The 19,596-nt window shown below is 42.2% G+C and overlaps 1 protein-coding gene across 1 annotated transcript in view; it reads left to right on the top strand.

Moving 5' to 3' along the window:
- Positions 1 to 19,596, top strand: part of LOC125465688 (ankycorbin-like) — an 88,095-nt gene that overhangs the window by 39,056 nt on the left and 29,443 nt on the right. Inside the window, exons 9-14 of the mRNA XM_048559419.1 lie at positions 1,150 to 1,178; positions 4,439 to 4,513; positions 4,989 to 5,072; positions 8,466 to 8,573; positions 12,257 to 12,304; positions 12,986 to 13,084. Of these exons, the coding sequence (XP_048415376.1) occupies positions 1,150 to 1,178; positions 4,439 to 4,513; positions 4,989 to 5,072; positions 8,466 to 8,573; positions 12,257 to 12,304; positions 12,986 to 13,084 (443 nt within the window). The remainder of the gene's footprint in view (positions 1 to 1,149; positions 1,179 to 4,438; positions 4,514 to 4,988; positions 5,073 to 8,465; positions 8,574 to 12,256; positions 12,305 to 12,985; positions 13,085 to 19,596) is intronic.

Here is a 19,596-nt window from a genome sequence, read left to right on the forward strand (position 1 = left end):
GGTTGCCTGCCTTAATTACCTAGTCAGGCAATACACTCCAGACCCTGGGTGAACAAAAGGTTTTCCTCAAATCACTCTAGACCTCCAAGTTATCATAATAAAGTTATGGCACCTTGTTCCTGACCCTTGGATTAAGTGGGCTAAGGCGTTCTATTCACCCTGTCCAAGTCCCGCCTTATATTATACATCTCTATCAGCTGCCCCACCCCACAAATCTTCTCTGCTGCAAAGAATATCCAAGCTTATCCAGTCTCTCGGTGTAGTCAAAATGCTGTGTAGACTTCCTTTTCATCCCATTCAGAGATATCACATGTTTCCTATAGTATGGTGACCAGAGCTGCGCATAATACTTCAGCTGTGGACTAACCAACATTTACAATAGCTCAGTATGACTTCCCTGCTCTTTTAACCTATGCCACAATTGATAAAGGCAAGCATCACATATTTCTTAAAAATCTTATCAACCTGTCCTTCTGCCTTTGTGGATCCCTGAACAAGATCCCTCTGTTCTTTTCAGCTTCCTAGAGTTTCCTCCCACTGACATTCAAAAGGAGAGAGAAGAGTTGAAGTTGTGACTGAGCATTTGTTCTTCAGGCATTCCCTTCCTTCCTGTGAAGTTATATTTAAAGATGAGAAATGTTAACATTTAAACATGTCTTGTGATGTGTTTTTCTTTTGTGCAAAGGATGATCCTATATTGGTTTTATGAGATGTTGTCACAATGTAGAACCTCCACTCTAGCAATGAGAAGGCATTTTTCTTTCACAAATGCACATTAAAGTTCTTGTATGAGAACGTTTGCTGACGCAGTAAAACTTTTAGTGGTGCTACACGGATTGATCTCTGAGAGTAATAGTCAGCAAGAACTATATATCCATATATCCATGCATAAGAACATTGGCTGGGGGTGGCATGGGAGATAGCCATGGTGCATTCGAACAGAGGACACCCTGGTTTTCTTTTCTGCGTCTGCACAATGTTTCTACATTATATCGAGGCTGAATTTGATGGCTAAAGTGGTACCTGGGCTTACATAACTGGTGGCACTGGGCCCAGGAGTACTGTACAATTACCCTACTCCCGAGTGATTTTGATTGCAAGATGCTATTTCATAAAGCTTATTTCTGTGTTTGATTTATTCCTCGACAGAACCCGAATTAAGGAGGAGACACCAGCAGGTAATAGACCTGGACTTGAGATTATCAATAGCTGACCAGACATGCAGCCTGACCAGAAGCTTCAGATTTGAAGCAGACACAACATACCCCCATAATGTTTTCCCTATTTGTTCAAAATTAAATCAGGAAGGTGCAACTTTACTTCAAAAGTTCCAGTTACGGAATGCTTTAGTTCACATTGCATGCAGTAAAATATAGATAATTGCTATTAAGTTACATTAGATGTAAGTATTTAAAAATTTCAAATCTTACGTTGGTAGACTTTTAGAATATAAAGCCATGCAGTGACAGCCAAGACAGATCAGGTAGTTGGAAAAAAATAAAGACCAGTCATGATCTCATTCAATGGTGAAAGGCTTGAGGGTCTGAACAGCCTTTGCAACTTGCTCCTATTCCCCTTTCCCCTGATTTAATTGTAGCTACTCTTGCTAGAAGATCTGTAGACATTGGCCTGTCACATTTGCAGATCGAGCACCATCCTTCTGCTTTCACTGTAGTCTGTCTGCACCCACATTGTGACATCCATCATTCAACAAAGCCCCTCTTTCACCTGCCCATGTGTGATACCATCCACTCCAATCTTCACTTTGGTTTCTTCTAGATAATCCTTTTCAACATTATTGTTTTATCTTTTTATCCAATTCATTTTCAATCCATATTTTAAGCTTCCAGCTTTTTACATGACCTGCAATATTATGTACAACTCCTTTATCTGAAGCACATCCTCTTCATTCCTATTTCAGCCTGATGCTCACTGTTTGTCCCAATGTAGACTGTGGATAAATCTCACGTCATTACAGTAATGTCAAACTTCAGCAGCACTATCATCACAGCTCACAATATTTTGAGCACGTTTCTGGAGATTTCTTAGGAGTAGTCCTGGGCATTTTTATCACTTCATTTTTGTAAACTAATTGATGGAAGTTGATTACTATGCTGGTCATTTAGATCTGAAAACACAGCACACTGCTGAGAAAAAGGCACATTGGTTTGACCTACTTTGACTAATCTGAAGGATGGGGAAATTGTACTCATTTCAGCTCTGCTCTGCATTTCTGGAGGAGCTGAGATTTCAATTCCTGGCTAGAAATGTGGAGCTCAACACTACAGTAAAATGAGATGAGCAGAGTGGTGATCCAACTATGATTGCCATTCCTTAGGATATTCAGCCCCTTGTCATTAGTAGAGTACAAATTGTTCTCTATTCAGTATTTTGTGTTGAGAACTCTTGAGGATTGCTTAATAGTCTACCAGCTCCCAATGACAAATATATAATTGTTTAACTCGGAATTACTGATGGTTTTCATAGGACAAACAAGTTAATTTATTCCTCACGTCTGAATGTACATCATTTAGATTAATCTACTTGTTCAACCCACTGAGTAGCTCCCACTGGCTTGTCATTTTTATAAAATGTAACATAGACTTTGTGAAACACACTTTTCACATTCCTTTGCTGATTTCTGCAATTGTCCTCCTCTTTCTCCATCTCCCCTTGATACATGGTGATAACCTCAGAGTTTTCCCTCCCCTTCATGTCAGACTCCTTTTGCTCTTTAGATTTCTCTGCTATGCACTTGTCATCCCTCAGAAAGTCCTTCTGTGTCTCTCTGAACCTAACCATATCTTTCCAGTTTGTTTCCATCTGAACTCCATCCTCCCACCATTTTTCTTTGGATTTTTATTGTACTTGCTGTGTTGCAGCCCAGTTGGGAATGGGGTATTGATTCCTCTTCTTGTTCCATCTCCTTTGGCCATAACAAAGTTTGAATCCAAAAGTGAGATAATATTACCAATTACATGGCTATATTGAAGGTAGTAGGGCCTGCCAATGTTGGAGAATCTGAGATAACAAGCTGTAGAGCTGGATGAACACAGCAGGCACAGCAGCATCAGAGGAGCAGGAAAGCTGACGTTTCGGGCCCAGACCCTTTTTTGAAGAAGGGTCTAGGCCCGAAACGCCAGCCTTCCTGCTCCTCTGATGCTGCTGGGCCTGCGGTGTTCATCCAGCTCTACACTTTGTTATCTATGCAGATATATTAGACTGTTTATAACTTAGTATCAGAAACAATTCTGGTAGTTTCCTAATGTTAACCAATAATGAACTAACTTATTGCAGAAAAAACTTATTCAAATAAGATTATTTGCAAATATATGCAGCCACCCTGTTTGAAGAATGCCATTTGCACGCATGTGCTCATCCTCACTAACCCAAATGCCATCCTTCCTCCAAATCTAGAAAACAATATGCAAAGCATTATCTTAAAAGTTAATTTGAAATACTTAATTTGAAAGCAAAATCAAGATCTGAAGCTGAAATCGTTTCCCACACAAACCCTCATTGAGACTCGGATTTCTTCCTGGATCAGATATGGCCAATTCCATTTCCTTTTTCTGGACACAGTAATCTAGATTCAGACTTCCATTTCACTTGGGTGATGGTGCCTTGCAGTGAGTTATCAAATCTCAACCTTGGAGAGGGTGATTTCAGTAAAAGAGGAGAGGGGTCAAAGACTATTACCTCTGTGACAAATTCTCTCTGGCGTGTCCGTGTTCAAAACCAATGTTTTCCTAATACTCATAAATTGGGTCGTGTGACGCTCTGTGAAGGAGTTCTGTGGTCTCCATTCAAAAAGGTACACTAACACCTCGTTATACAAGGATTGGCTAACTGCCGACCTGCTTTCTCCGAAGGTCAGCCTCAGGCAATTATGTTTTGATTTGATTTTCCCTAAATGATGTTTCCCGATAGATGAAGTGGTCCTTCGCAATAATTAGCACTGTCTGTGTTTTTGTGTTACCTGTGGTAAGTCCATGACCCTGTTCCCCACCAGTAATAAGGACTTGATGTAGTTCTTTACAGATGCACTTTTGTTGCTACTGTAGCTGATGTCCTTTGCTCTACAAAATGTCCTTTTCAAAAACTTCAAGACAACTATAAACAGAAAAATTGAAAGAACTGCAGATGCTGTAAATCAGGAACAAAAACTGAAGTTGCTGGAAAAGCTCAGGCAGCATCTGTGAAGAAAAAAATCAGTTAAAGTTTCGGGTCCAGTGACCCTACCTCAGAACGGACCTGAAACATTAACTCTTGAGTTCTTCTTCACCGATGGTGCCAGACCTGCTGAGCTTTTCTGGCAACTTCGTTTTTTTTCACAATTATGAACATGTCCAGCTGACGATATTGTAAATTAATATTTTTGATAACACATCTTCAGAACAGCAGACGACTTTCATCAATGTATTCTCACATTCCACAGGTTTTGGTAAAAGAGAAAACTACAAGCCCCCGAAAGAGGCAAGCTCCCTTGCCACCTGGCACCCCCTCTACCCAGGTAATGGAAACATACTCTTAAACTACAGAGAAGCAGTAAGAGTTCTGGTGAGGTTAATTTGGTGTTTGAACCACAAAAAAAATCCAAAGGTCAACTTTACTTGCAGCTGAAAATATTAAAGTGTCTGAAATATAAACAGGAAGTGCTGGAGACCCTCAGCAGATATGGCTGCTTGGTGGAGAGAGAAACACCATAAACCTTTTGAGTCCAAAGTGACTGTTTGAAATGAAGAAAGAGTCATGCTGAAACACCAACTTTGTTTCCCTCTCCACAGATGCCATATGTGCTGAGTTTCTTCTGTATTCAGTAACACTTGTAGGAAATATCCTTGAGTTAGTGTGAGAGTGGCAGACTGTTTGGGTGAGGATGGGGTGTGTGTTCGGGTAAAAGAATGGAGGACAGAAACGAATGAGTCATTTCTGATTCGCTGTTGTCATTTGATGCTATAAAACTGAACTGTTTGTTCTGGTTTCAGAGCCCCTCTCAATCCTGTGAATTTCTCTCCACTGGTGAATCGACAAGCCCATCTTACTCTTCTACAGAAACACTCACACCAAAGGTAAGTTCATCCCATTCACTTACTCCACCTTCAGGGCATATAAAATAAACAAGGCCCTTTATACCCACTTGTATTAGCTCCTCAGTAATTAGTCAAACCTGTTCCTTTTTTGCCAGTGAACCCCATTTATATCTACCAATGATTACTATGCCATATTGAGCCACATGGATGCTAAGATGCTAGACCATAAAACCACCAATCATTGCCTGTCTGTGGCAGCCCTTTCAGCTCTAATGCTAGAAAATCACGCCCTTCTTTCAGGGTTTGGGTTTATTGATTTTCATTTTTATTTTAGCAAATGCAAATGTCTGAAGTGAAGTGATGGTCTCTTCACTTTCTGAGCTGAAGCTGAGTAAACTAGTACTAGCCCGCAGCAGGGAGAACCATTATCCATCGGTAATATGCAGCTTGGCTTGTACCTCTCTACCAGTGCGCAAGGAGTTTGTATTGAGTTGGAGATTGGCCATGGGCGTGCCCTGATTTGGCCGAAGGCAAGAACCACTCTCACCGTGACAGTTCATAGCCCGCCATTCTACAGATGGGAGTTGTCACATGAAACCTGTCAGTGTTTTCCACTTCTTACCTTAAAGGGAGTATGCTGTGGGGTCTTGCTCAGGATGGGGTACCCAGGTGGGCAGTAGGTGGGTTGGACAGGTCATCATGGACTGGGTATTTGAGAGATGTGTCATGGATTGTTTTACCCAGGTTTTGGGTTTTCGTCTGTCAGCAGATATGTGGGTGCATGATGTTTGCAAGGACAGGAAGTCAGGATGAGAGGTGTTAAGTGGAGGAGGGATTAGGTACTTTTACTTAATGCATTAATAGGATGAGGGCATCGCTGGCTAGGTAGTATTTATTACCCATCCTTTATTTCCCAGAGGGCCGTTGAGATTCGATCACATTGCTGTGGGTCTGGAGTCACATATAGGCCAGACCAGGTAAGGATGGCAGTTCCCTTCCCTAAAGGGCATTAGGGAACAGATATGTTTTTCCTGACAATCAACAGCGGATCCACGTTCATTATTAGATTCTCAATTCCAAATATTTTATTGAATTCAAATTCCACCATCTGCCGCGGCAGGTTTTGAACCCGGGTCCCCAGAACAATTTCTGGGTCTCTGGATTAACAGTCCAGCGATAATACTGCTAGGTCATCGCCTCCCCACTAAAATGGAAACAATTCTGAGTGCGGGACTGAGGGAGTGCTGTGTTTGGAAATGCCGCTGTTAAGTCAAGAATAGTTAGGTTAAGGGCAGGTATCCTGGCCAAAAATTATCCTTCAACCAACACGTCACCATCACATTATCTGGTCATTTACCTTTATTGTTATCTGTGGGACTGCACCATGTATAATATTCACCCTTTTGTTGCAAAGTATTTTTGGACATCCAGAAGTTTACTTAAATACAAATTCTAAACTTTTAAGAGATAACTGTTTTAAAAAAGAGTAAATCAAGAACAAACAATTGAACATGCAGAAAATAACAACGCAGAAAGAGAATGGAAAAGATGAAAGGTTTTGGAAGGACTGAAGTACAGAAAAGGGAGTGTTCACAATTTTACCTTTTTCTCTAAAATCTGTTTGAACTGCTCATTGTTACTGTCTGTCAACACACCATGGAATGTACACGCATATGTAGTCATCATGTAAAGGTGAAATGGGACTGAACCATGAGTTCTCACAGGGAGGAACAGTTAAATGGAGCGAAGGGCAGAATTTTATGGCAGGTATCCTGATGGAGCAATAGAAATGTAGACCATGGAAACAGACCCTTTGGTCCAACTTGACTATGCCAACCAGATATCCTAAATTAATCTAGTCCCACTTGCCACCATTTGGTCCATATCCCTCCAAACCCATCTGGATGCTTTTTAAATTGTGTAATTGTACCCACCTTCACCACTTGCTTTGGCAGTTCATTTCATACATGCACTATCCTCTGTGTAAATAAATTGTCCCTTTGGTCCCTTTTAAATCTTTCCCCTTTTACCTTAGACCTATGCCCTCTAGTTTGGACTCCCATATGCTGGGTAAAGGACCATTTCCATGTCTCTCATGATTTGGTAAACATCTATGAGGTCACTCTCAGCCTCTGACACTTCAGGGAAAATAACCCCAACCTGTTCAGCCTCTCCCCATTGCTCAAGCCCTCCAACCCTGGCAACTTCCTTGTAATTCTATTCTGAGCACTTTAAACAACATCCTTCCTTATAACAAGGAAGGCCAGAATTGAATGCAGCATTCCAAAAGTGGCCTAACAGATGTCCTGTGGTAGTGCAGCATGATCTCCCAACTCCGAAACTCAACGCACTGACCAATAAAGGCAAGCATACCGAATGTTCTCCGATGGCGAGACTAGATGTCGGTCGGGGCGGGGGCTTTCAGGGACTACTGGGCATTTGCAATCACACATTGCCCAGTTAGTTAGTTTTGTGTACTCAAAGGCTTAAGCTGGATATATGTGGAAGAGGGGAGGAAGTCACTGACCTTAACTTTACCTCATTGGCAGCAAAGATCTGGGCACTAAATTCAACGGCATTTGGATTTTAATTCCTGCATGCTGGCAATAGCATTGTGCCTGGTGGTGAGGAGAATTCTGAGCAGCTGCCCTCCTCACATCTCCACTCCCACTGCCCTTCCTCCCACTGGCAGCCATACCCTGAGCTGCCATCTGAACTCAATGAAACAGCTGAGCTGCCTCTACCCTGGTTCCACAAAGCTCCCCAGCCAGAAAAATCGGCTCCTTTCCATTCTGAATCCAACCTACCAGCTGCATGCCACCTTTAACCAAAGGTGAAGTCATGTGCTTCTCATTTCGTTGCTGACTTTGGAAAGAGATGGTGAGCAGAGATATGGGGAAAAGACAGGAGACTGGATGAGGGAATGGAGCCAGTGCAAGCATAATGGGCCAGAAGGCTGCCTCCTGTGCTGTAAAAATTCAGCGATGTCGTGATTTAATTGCAAATGCACAGTCTACTGTTTTAATAGCACTTGAAAATGTTCGTGCATTAACAGTAGGTTCCCACCATTTTCCATCTGACACTAACTTACTTCCCAACTTCCATCCCGATTTTGGAAATCTTATATTTCACCTCTTGCAGAACAGAAGAGCTGTCATCTGCCTCATTTGCTGCCTGACTAGATTTCCCTCTTAACGTTGACACTTTTCGAATGCCTATTTGGTCAATGGTGCTGCTAGGTGACGTCAGAAAGCCTGTTCATCAATACGTTTGGCCAATGTCTAGATGAGGATGTGAGAGACGCTTAGGTCAAGGGTGAAAATAGAAGAGATGAGGGACGGGTCAGCGTGGCTGGGTTGTGATAAAGTAAGCCTGGTATGCGTTCCACGTGCACACATCCTCTCCCTCACCCTCCCCACTTCTGTTTGACAGGATGATCAGAGACTGAGTGGGGAGATCGAACTGCTTCAACATGAGCGGCAACATCTACTGCAGACCATTAGCAATCTGGAGCAGCTGGTGGACAGGTGCCAGCGGGAGGTAACCTCTTTCACCATCTTATACCTGAACATAAAGTGACCGTGCCTGGTTTTTCATTAATCCAACTGCAACCCTTGGGCCTGTTGTCAAAAACACATGTCCTTTACTAGAAAGAATGAAGAAAGTCTTACAAAAAATATTAATCACTTGAATCGAGTGAGTTTCTTATCAAGGTATGATCTTACTCCATATTTAGTCTGATTAATGATAATTTACAGAAAAATCTTGTGTCTAGTGCATAATTTGCTTCCCCCTCCTCTTCAGTTATATTTACATTATTTTCTAATCAATCTATTCAAGTTTGAAATTACACATATAATATTATACCAAATCACAACCAAATCAAATCGGGAACCTAATTATCTGCCGCTGTGGAAATGTGAGGATGGGTTATGGAATCGTGGGGGAAAATTTTAACTCTAGGTAGAAGTCTATGTAGGTATGTAGACTGTTAATCCAAAGATTAGTGATCTATATCAAGCACATGTCCCGTTGAACATTCTCTGCAGACTCTATGCCAATTGTCCTCCCCCAGCTTATACAATGCTCAGAAAAGTTTTTAGATTAGATTACCTACAGCGTTGAAACAGGCCCTTTGGCCCAACCAGTCCACACTGTCCCTTGAAGCATCCTACCCAAACCCAGCCCCATCCCCCTATAACCCACGTACCCCTGAACATTATGGGCAATTTAGCATGGCCAATCACCTAGTCTGCACATCTTTGGACTGTGGGAGGAAACCAGAGCACACCCATGCAGACATGGGGAGAATGTGCAAACTCCACACAGACACTCACCCGAGGCTGGAATTGAACCCGGGTCCCTGGCGCTGTGAGGCTGCAGTGCTAACCACTGAGCCACCGTGTCGCCCCAATCTTTATCTACCAATAGACATCATCCTGCCGATGGAAATGATTCATTAAATAATCTGGATTGTGCTAAAAGTCACACTGGAACTAATTTAAGATCATCAGCATGGTGCATTTGAAGCTACATATGTAAATACACAGGACCCTGTTTTATGTTAGCACAAAGGATTTGTACAAAAAGAGAAGCTGCTGGAAAAGCTCAGCAGGTCTGGCAGCATCTGTGAAGAAAAATCAGTTAATGTTTCAGAACTGATGGTAGATAGGAAAATGTTGGTTTATATGCAGAAGATAGGGAGGGGGAGGGGATAGGGACTAAACGATAGGTGGAGATAGTGCCCAAAGTGAGAGGAGAATTGTTAAACAGACAAAGGAGTAGATAATGATCTGGCTAGGAGGTTGAATAGCTGTTAATGGGGACTGTTAGTAATGAACAATAGGTAGTGTGTAATGGCAGACTATGTGGTAACAAGGCCTGGTGTGTGGGATAAGGCACTAGGATATTCTCTCTCATTTCTGCCCTTAACCCTTGTCTTCCCTCCCACAACAGCGATAGTGTTCCCCTTGTCCTTAGCTACCAAGGATCCACATCCAGAAGATAGCCATTTCTGCCACCTCCAGCAAGCTCCCACCACCAGACACACATTCACCCCCCCCCTCTCCTGTCTGTCTTCTACGGTACTGTTCCCTCCAGGACACCCTGATTCACTCTTCCTTCACCCCCAATACTCCCCCACAACCCCACCGCCCCTTTCCTGGCAACTGGCAAAGGTGTGACATCTGCCCATTTACCTCCTCCCTCGCCATTATCCAAGGGCCCAAACATACCTTCCAGGTGAAGCAGCACTGCAGTGTTCCAGAAAAGCTCAGCGCAAGCTGGAAGAACGACAACTTACTTTCTACTTGGGGACCCTGCAGCCCTCAGGACTCAATATTGAGTTCAATAATTTTGGGGCCTAAACTCTCCCATGCCCTAGCCCACTATCCCAAATATCAGGTCTTGTTATCAGAGATAATGGGGACTGCAAATGCTGGAGAATCCGAGATAACAAGGTGTAGAGCTGGATGAACGCAGCAGGCCAAGCAGCATCTTAGGAGCACAAAAGCTGATGTTTTGGGCCTAGACCCTTCTCTGCCATTACACAACATCTATTGCTAGCTACCAACAGTCCTCATTAACAGCTATTCACTCTCCTGGCCAGATCATTATCCACTCCTATGTCTGCCCAACCGCTCTTCTCTCTCTTTGAGCTCTATCTCCAGCTATCGTTTACACCTTAAACCCTCCCCCTCCCTATCTTCTGCATACAAACTGACATTTTCCCAGCTACCATCAGTTCTGAGGAAGGGTCACCAGATCCAAAATGTTAACTCTGATTTTTTGTTATCACAGATGATGCTAGACCTGCTGAGATTTTCCTGCAACTTCTGTTTTTGTTCCTGATTTACAGCATCCGTAGGTCTTATGGTTTTTTTACGTAGAATATGTGCATGCATTAGCGTTTTCCAAAAAAGTGACGTTATGGAGATGGCAAATCATTGCTACATTCCCAAGGCAATGCCCTGACCAATCAGAATCTACCTTTGAGGTGTTTGTAAATTAGGATTGACAGGTAACTATTGCCAATGCATTCTATGGCATTCTCTTCTTATCCAGCATAAAATGGCATTCCTTTGTTCAAATCTTCTTCTTGTGTCCTAAGTCTGGTGAGTGACAGATGAAGCTTCAAATTCTGGTCATTTTAGCAATGCTAGACTAAGTTTTAATGTGTCTATATTTCACGGGTAACTATTCCAGATAAATCCTGTACTGGGATAGTTCCACATCTGCAGCTCTGAATTGGAGACAGTTGTGCAGGATCCCGGTGAGCAAGGGAATAACCCATCAGAAGTTTAAATTAAACTTCTCTAGCAATTCCCACTTAGAAGTCAGGACTTCCATAGGATTCTGATGCTGATCTTCAGTCATGTGATTGACCTCTGACAATCTGGTTACTGAAAGATTTGGCTTCATGTTTTTAGTTAATGACATGCTAAGTTTAACATAACAAAGTGTGGGGCTGGATGAACACACAGGCCAAGCAGCATCTTAGGAGCACAAAAGCTGATGTTTCGAGCCTAGACCCTTCATCAGAAAAGGGAGTTGGGGAGAGATTCTGAAATAAATAGGGAGAGAGGAGGAGACGGACTGAAGATGGATAGAGGAGAAGAGAGGTGTAGAGGAGAGTATGGGTGGGGAGGTAGGGAGGGGATAGGTCAGTCCGGGGAGGACGGACAGGTCAAGGGAGCGGGATGAGGTTAGTAGGTAGGAAGTGGAGGTGCGGCTTGAGGTGGGAGGAGGTGGTAGGTGAGTGGAAGAACAGGTTAGGGAGGCGCAGACAAGCTGGGCTGGTTTTGGGATGCAGTGGGGGGAGGGGAGATTTTGAAGCTTGTGAAATCCACATTGATACCATTGGACTGCAGGGTTCTCAAGCAGAATATGAGTTGCTGTTCCTGCAACCTATGGGTGGCATCATTATGGCACTGCAGGAGGCCCAGGATGGACATGTCGTCTAAGGAATGGGCAGGGGAGTTGAAATGGTTCGCGACTGGGAGGTGCAGTTGTTTATTGCGAACCGAGCGTAGGTGTTCTGCAAAGTGGTCCCCAAGCCTCCGCTTGCTTTCCCCAATGTAGGTGATGCCACACCGTGTACAGCGTCCCCAGTGTGGAGGAAGCCACACCGTATACAGCATGTTAAACTTGACACATCAGTTGTGGATATACCTGTGACGTGGGAGAACTTTAGTAAAACCTTTGGCATTCCTTTTTGATTTCAGAAAGTGCTGATTGCAAAAGATTGTGGAATCCAGAAACTCGAGAATCAGGTACTTTAATTTGTAAACCAATTTCTGCCAGTCAGTGTTTCTCCGTTTAAATAATATTTTGCTCCTTTCTTCTTCCTGCTGAAGTGCATCATCTCATATTTAACTTGACAATTAACAGGAATGTTTTTCTGAATTTCAACACGGATCAGGGTGCATATTTAAGGGACATTAGCAATTCACATTTAATTGACAGTACAGCAGTGCTTTTGATTCTGCTTATGTTGAAACACTTGCATGCCACCACAATTTAACTATGTAATAATATCAAACCACACTAAACATTCAATGACTCAGGGCATCCGAAAAAATCTCCATTTCATCTGTGAAACTATTGATTTCTAGAAAAGGGCAAGGCCTCTTTATTTATTGATAGACTTCACTGGCACATAGTATTTGGTAAGAGAAAATTCAATACTCCACAGGTTTCCTTAATGTATGAAAAATAATTGGTTTGTAAATGCCAAAAGGCTATACTGTTATTACAGGAGATTGGGAAAATTCAATGAAAATTCAGGGCTGGCATCTGCAGGCTGTGCCATTATGTTAGACAACAGCATGTACAGTTTGACAATCTTTCCATTGGCCTTTGATTTTTGAAGAGAAAAATTTACAAGAACTTTTCAAAGTTAAACACAATCTATATCTCTTCTGTTTTATTCACAAGTTTGGTAATGTTCACAGATCCAGGAGCTCACAAGCAAACTAACTGCGAAAGAGAAAGATCATCAAGAAGTAATCAAGCAGGTTGAAATCCTACAGGGCAAACTGTCTTTATATGAGGTAAATGGTCCATTTAAGTTGATACAGTGGATTGATACCAGATATCTTTCTTTTACTCATTCTCAGAATGTGATTTCATTGTTGAGAGTAGCATTAACTTCACATCCTGTGCTGGACTGGGACTTTGCTGGAACTGAGTGTCTTACTCAGAGTGGGACTGGAGTTAGTTATAGGATAGATTGGGTAGGGCCAGCTGGTTTCTGTTGCTGAAGTACTGCTTTTGTGGCTAAATCCTGTCAAGAAATGTCAGCCACTTGTCTGCACCCCTGGTAGTCAGCTGAATTGAAAGGGGTCTTGCCTATTATGGTCATCTTTCTGCAGGATTATCTCCAATGTACTGTCTATTAACAAGGCATCCAGCTGCTCATTGTCACTCTGGGAAAAGGCTCCATTTTCCTTTGACTTTGGGAATTGTAATAACCTTAATGAGTGCAGTGCGTGGTCCTCCAAGTTAAAAAGTAAACCTACTATTTGCCATGTGAATCAATCTAGGGAAATTTATTTAAATTTTGATGCAAGCTGCGTATGTCATTCAAGTTAAGCTAGGACACTAGGCATTAATTTCATTGATAACTGCTCTCAGATCGGATGTGAAACAGTTAGGTCAGAGCTTCCGTAGCTTCTGTTAGAAAACTAAGAATCTTCCGTGAATTAATCCTGAACTACCAACTGCCAACCACCCTAACTGTATCAGTGGAATGTGTACCTTTAACAAAACAAAGAACTAAGATGTTTGAGATTTGAAACAAACAAGAGCAGAAATTGCTGGAGAAACTCAATGGGTCTGGTAGCCTCTGTGAAGAGAAAACAGAGTTAGTGTTTTGAGTACAGTTACCTTTCTTCAGACCAGTAAAGGCTCTGAACTATCAGTTTTGAGGAAAGGTCGAGACGATGGTGAACTGCTGGAGAAAGGATATTATTAAACTGGAGAGTGTTCAGAAAAGATTTATCAAGATCAGGAATGCTGGGAATGGACTGTTTGCGTTATAAGGAGAGGCTGGATAGTTTGGTACTTTTTCACTGGAGCATAGGAAGTTGAGAGGTAACCTTACAGATGTTAATAAAATAATACAGTGTATAGATAAGGTGTCTTCTCCCTAAGGTGGGGGATTTCATAACTAGCTGGCTTATATTTAAAATGAGAGGGTTTGGATTAAAAAAAGACATGAGGGGCATTTTTTTCCGCAGAGAGAGGCTCATGTGTGGAATGTACATCCAGAGGAAGTGGTAGATGCAAGTACAGTTACAACGTTTGAAAGACATTTAGATAAGTACATAAACACAAAATATTTGGAGAGATATAGGCCAAGAGCAGGCAGGTCTGACTAGTTTAGTTTGGGATTATTGTCGACATGCACTGGTTGGACCAAATGGTTTGCCTGTGTGCTGCATGATTCTTTGACACTATAACTCTGTTTTCTCTCCACAGTTGCTGCCAGACCTACTGAGTTTCTTCAACAATTTCTGTTTGGTTTGAACATGTTCCTATCCTGTGGTCTCTGAGTGACTTTTCCAATCTAATACTGGAGATAGTAGGAACTGCGGATGCTGGAGAATCTGAGATAACAAAGTGTGGGGCTGGATGAACACAGCAGGCCAAGCAGCATCTTAGGAGCACAAAAGCTGACGTTTTGGGCCTAGACCCTTCTTCAGAAATGGTTTTTCCGGAGGGAGGAGGGTAACTCCTTCAGGGTAGACATCCTTAGAAGAGGCTTCACTGTGGGGTTAAAATTGTTTCAGAGGTAATAGGAACTGCCGATGCTGGAGAATCTGAGATAACAAGGTGTAGAGCTGGATGAACACAGCAGGCCAAGCGCCATCAGAGGAGCAGGAAGGCTGATGTTTCGGGCCTAGACCCTTCTTCAGAAATGCTGGGTAGTGTTTTGTTATGGACAGTTCTGTGCTGTAGATCTGATCCCATGTAGACCTTGATTGGAGCTGGTTCAAACCCATTTGATATCCAGCACAAAACCACAGAGAAGGCAGAGTCTTTGATCTTGACTTGATACATACATCGATGTGAGAGATAAGAACACAGAACCCCACAAGCTTTCTTTCAAGTTACACAATATTCTAGCATGGATATACATGTTGATGTTACTTCATTATCTCTGAGTCAAAATCCTCCCTCTCGAACAGCATGGTAGGAAAACCTTCCCAATGGACTGCAGTGAATTTATAAGGTAGTTCGCCATCACCTTGTGAAGGGCAATCAGACGTTACTTCATAATGCGTTAAAAAGAGAATTAATCTCCTGCTGCACACTAGACAGTCAAATTAATCATTCTTTCAACATATTTGCCTCCCCCATTTTCCCAAATAAGGATCCCTGAAATTGACCTCGACCAAGAGAGGATCGTTTAACTAATTTTCCAAAATGTTAGTTATTAAAATCGAAACTACGATTGCTTGGCCTCTCGGTCTTGGCTATTTACCTTCCTATTTGAATGTTCTTCATATTTAGTTGTCAGCCCGTTAGCCCAGTAACACAGACAGCATAACTTCAAGGTTTTTTTAGAGCTGAATATAGAAAGCTGACACCAAAATAAGTCACCATGAGAAGATTCTCTCCTCTGGGGAGGAAACCTGTCCCCGTACAGACCTTTATGTGACTCCAGTCCTACATCACTGATTGTCCTTTGAAGTGGCCCAACATGCCGCTCAGTTACAGCATTGCAAATGGTCAAGAAGGTGGCCAACCATAAGACATTGGAGCAGAAGTCTGCTCTGCCCTTCAATAAGATCATGAGTGATCTGATAGTCCCCAACTCCACTTCCCTACCTTATATACATAGACCTTGATTTCCTTTCTGATTAAAAACCAGAATATCTCGACCTTAATTATACTTAACAACCCAGCCTCTATGACCTACTGACATGAAAAAATTCTACAGATTCACTACCCTCTGTGAGACGGAGTTCCTCCTCATCTCTGCCCCAACTGGATGTCACCATATTCTCAGATTATGCCTCCCACTCTAGATTCTTTTGCAAGGGAAAACAATCTCTTCAGGTTAACTGGAGATTAATCTAGACAAATGTGAAGTGTTGTATTTTTAGTAGGGCAAATCAGGGCAGGACTTGTACACTTAATGGTAGGGTCCTGGGGAGTGTTGCTGAACAAAGAGGCCTTGGGGTGCAGTTTCATTGTTCCTTGAAAGTGGAGTCACAGGTAGACAGGATAGTGAAGAAGGCATTTTGTACACTTTCCTTTATTGGTCAGTGCATTGAGTATAGGGGTTGGAAGGGTCATGTTCTGGCTGTACAGAATATTGGTTTGGCCAGTTTTGGAATACTGCGTTCAGTTCTGGTCTTCCTGCAGTAAGAAAGACATTATTCAACTTGAGAAGATTCAGAAAAGACTTATAAGGATGTTGCAGGGGTTGGATAATTTGAGCTGTAAGGCGAGGCTGAATTAGGCTGGGGCTATTTTCCCTGGAGTGTCAGAGGCTGAGGGGTGATCTTATAAAGGCTTATGAAATCATGAGGGGCATGGATAGGGTGAATAGCCAAGGTCTGTTTCCCAGGGTAAGGGAGTCCAAAACTAGAGGGTATAGGTTTAAGGTGAGAGGGGAAAGAATTAAAAGGGGAATCTTTTGAACACAGAGAATGGTGCTTGTATGGAATGAGCTGCCAGAGGAAGTGGTAGAAACTGGTACAATTGCAACATGCAAAAGACATCTGGATCGGTCCATGAATAGGGAATGATTATAGGGATATGGGTCACATGCTTGCAAATGGGACTAGATTAATTTAGGATATCTGGTTAGCAGAAAAAAGTTGGATCAAAAGGTTTGTTTCCATGTTGTATGACTCTCTGACTCTATAACCTGTCAAGCCTCGTAAGAATCTTATGTTTCATTAAGGTTGCACACATTCCTCTAACTCCAATGTCTACAAGCCCAATCTATTCAACCACTCCTGATAATCGAGACTATTTTTTAAACTGACTTTTTTTAAAAACAAACATTTAAGGGTCTACAGTGAATCCCTGAGGTTATTTTTATTCTAAATTCGAAGTTCAGGAACGACAATATGTATTTTAGAGGGCTTTTCCTACAATGCAAAAGATTTTGTTTGAAAAGGCGAACAGTTGGCTTTAAAAATAAGGAGTGGTGTTTTTGGTACTGAGAGTCCTACTTTTGGTTGGCTCTGGAGAAGAATTTTATCTTCAGGGAACTTATTGAAGAGGAGTCGTTTTTTTATTCAGTTAATCAGATAAGTGGATGATTTTATTTAACTTTTTAATGCTTTTGCTATATATATTAATAACTTTTTCCATTTTAGCATCATTTTCTGTAGGTAATGGAAGGTAGTTTATTTTATGAATAAGGCGTTATTGAAATTTTTTTTAGGCTTAATGTTACTAAGGGCATATTTGAGGTACAGAGTGAGATGGCTAGTATATTTAGAAAAGTTATTGTACAGCAGGATCAGACAGAGAGATGGGCAACTGTTGGGAAAGGTAATGTATTTCAAAGCTCTCTGGTGGCTATTCCTCTATCAAATAGATATTCAGATTTTGGAACTGAGGAAGAGGGTAGTTTCCCTTAGGAAAATGGAAGGAGCAGTCCATTGTTGGGCACTTGGAATGATTCTTACGTTAAGTGGCGTTTGACTAGATTTAATAGAATTATTGTTAGGGGAGGACTCTCCTGTCAAAGGCACAGACAGAAGATTCTTTGGCAGTGACCATAAATTTAGGATGGCTTATTGCTTTTCCCATGCAGGCTTAAGGAAATCAGTCAACATTTCGAACATATTATAAGATTGAGAAGCCAGAAATTATTGAACGCTTTGGTAGGAATCTCGTTTCCAGGGGAAAGATTAAATTTAAGAGTAAATTTAAGAGGTTAGATAGAAGATTAAGAAGCAGAACCTTAAAAGTAGTAATCTCTGGTTTATTCCCTATGCAAACTCAAACGAGGAAAGGAATGAAAGGATAAAGTGGATAAATCAATAGCCTGAAGAGGTGGTTTTTGTTCAGGGGTTCAGGATTTTGGACGATTGGAATGCCTTTTGGGATAGAAAAGACCTGTTCAAACACATTAGTTTTAACCTGACCTGGAAAGAGATCAACATCTTAGCAGGGAGATTTGCTCATTCCATTAAGGGAGTCTTTATGCTGATCCAGAGGGAGATTGGGGGGATTCTAGGTAGCAGAGTAGATGGAAGGATTGATGGGGAAGTTCTGAGTGTGAGGAGAGCACATCAATTAGAAAAGAAAGACCAAAAAGAGAGTCGAAATATGTAGTAACTCTGAAGAGCTAAACTGCATTTATTTCAATGCAAGGGTTCTTACAGGTAAGGCTAATGAGCTGAGGGCATATGGGATTGGGATGTTATAGCTGTTACAGAAATTTGGCTGAGAGATAGACAAGACTGGCTTCTCAATGCTCTGGGTTTGCGATACTATAGGAGGGATAGAAAGGAGGCAAGAAAGGAGTGGGGAGCATTTTTGATTAAGAGTAATGGTGGAAGGGTTGTTTTTCTGATTGGAGGCCTGTGACCAGTGGTGTTCCGCAGGGATTGGTTCTAGGTCTATTTTTGTTCGTCGGCATGGACGACAACAAAACTGGTTGCACCGTCGACAAGTGAAGAAGGTTTTCTACATTTCCCAAGGGATCTTGGCCAAATGGGTCAATGGGCTGAAAAATGGCAGATGGAGTTCAATCTGATTAAATGCAAGGTGTTGCATTTTGGTACAATAAACAAGGATAGGACTTACACAAGTAATAGTAGGGCCTTGGGTAATGTTGTAGATCAGAGAAACATCGGGATGCAGATACATAATTCTTTGAAATTTGCATCAAACATAGAGAGGGTGGTTAGAAAGGCGTTTGGCACACTTGCCTTTGTTCCTCAGTCCTTTGAGTGCGGGAACTGGGGCGTCCTGTTGAGGTTGGACAGACCATTGGTGAGGCTTGCTCTGGAATACTGTGTACAGGCTGGTCACCCAGTTCTAGGGGGGATATTGACAAGCTGGAGAGGGTTCAAAAGAGATTTACCAAGATGTTGCTGGGTATGAAAGGTTTGAGTTATATAGAAAAGCTGGATGATCTGGGACTTATTTTACTGGAGCATAGCAGGTTGACAGGTAATCTGATAGAACTGAGAACAAAGATCAAAGCAAATTACAGCACAGGAACAGGCCCTTCGGCCCTCCAAACCTGTGCCGATCCATATCCTCTATCTAAACCTGTCGTCTATTTTCCAAGGATCTGTATCCCTCTGCTCCCTGCCCATTCATGTATCTGTCTAAATACATCTTAAATGACGCTATCATGCCTGCCTCTACCACCTCCGCTGGCAACAGGTTCCATTCACCCACCACCCTCTGTGTAAAGAACTTTCCATGCATATCTCCCCTAAACTTTTTCCCTCTCACCTTGAACTCGTGACCCCTAGTAATTGAAACCCCCACTCTGGGGAAAAAAGCTTCTTGCTATCCACCCTGTCTATACCTCTCATCATTTTGTTAACCTCAATCAGGTCCCCCCTTAACCTCCATT

The sequence above is a fragment of the Stegostoma tigrinum genome, chromosome 30 (genome assembly GCF_030684315.1).
Source record: "Stegostoma tigrinum isolate sSteTig4 chromosome 30, sSteTig4.hap1, whole genome shotgun sequence".
Taxonomy (NCBI): domain Eukaryota; kingdom Metazoa; phylum Chordata; class Chondrichthyes; order Orectolobiformes; family Stegostomatidae; genus Stegostoma; species Stegostoma tigrinum.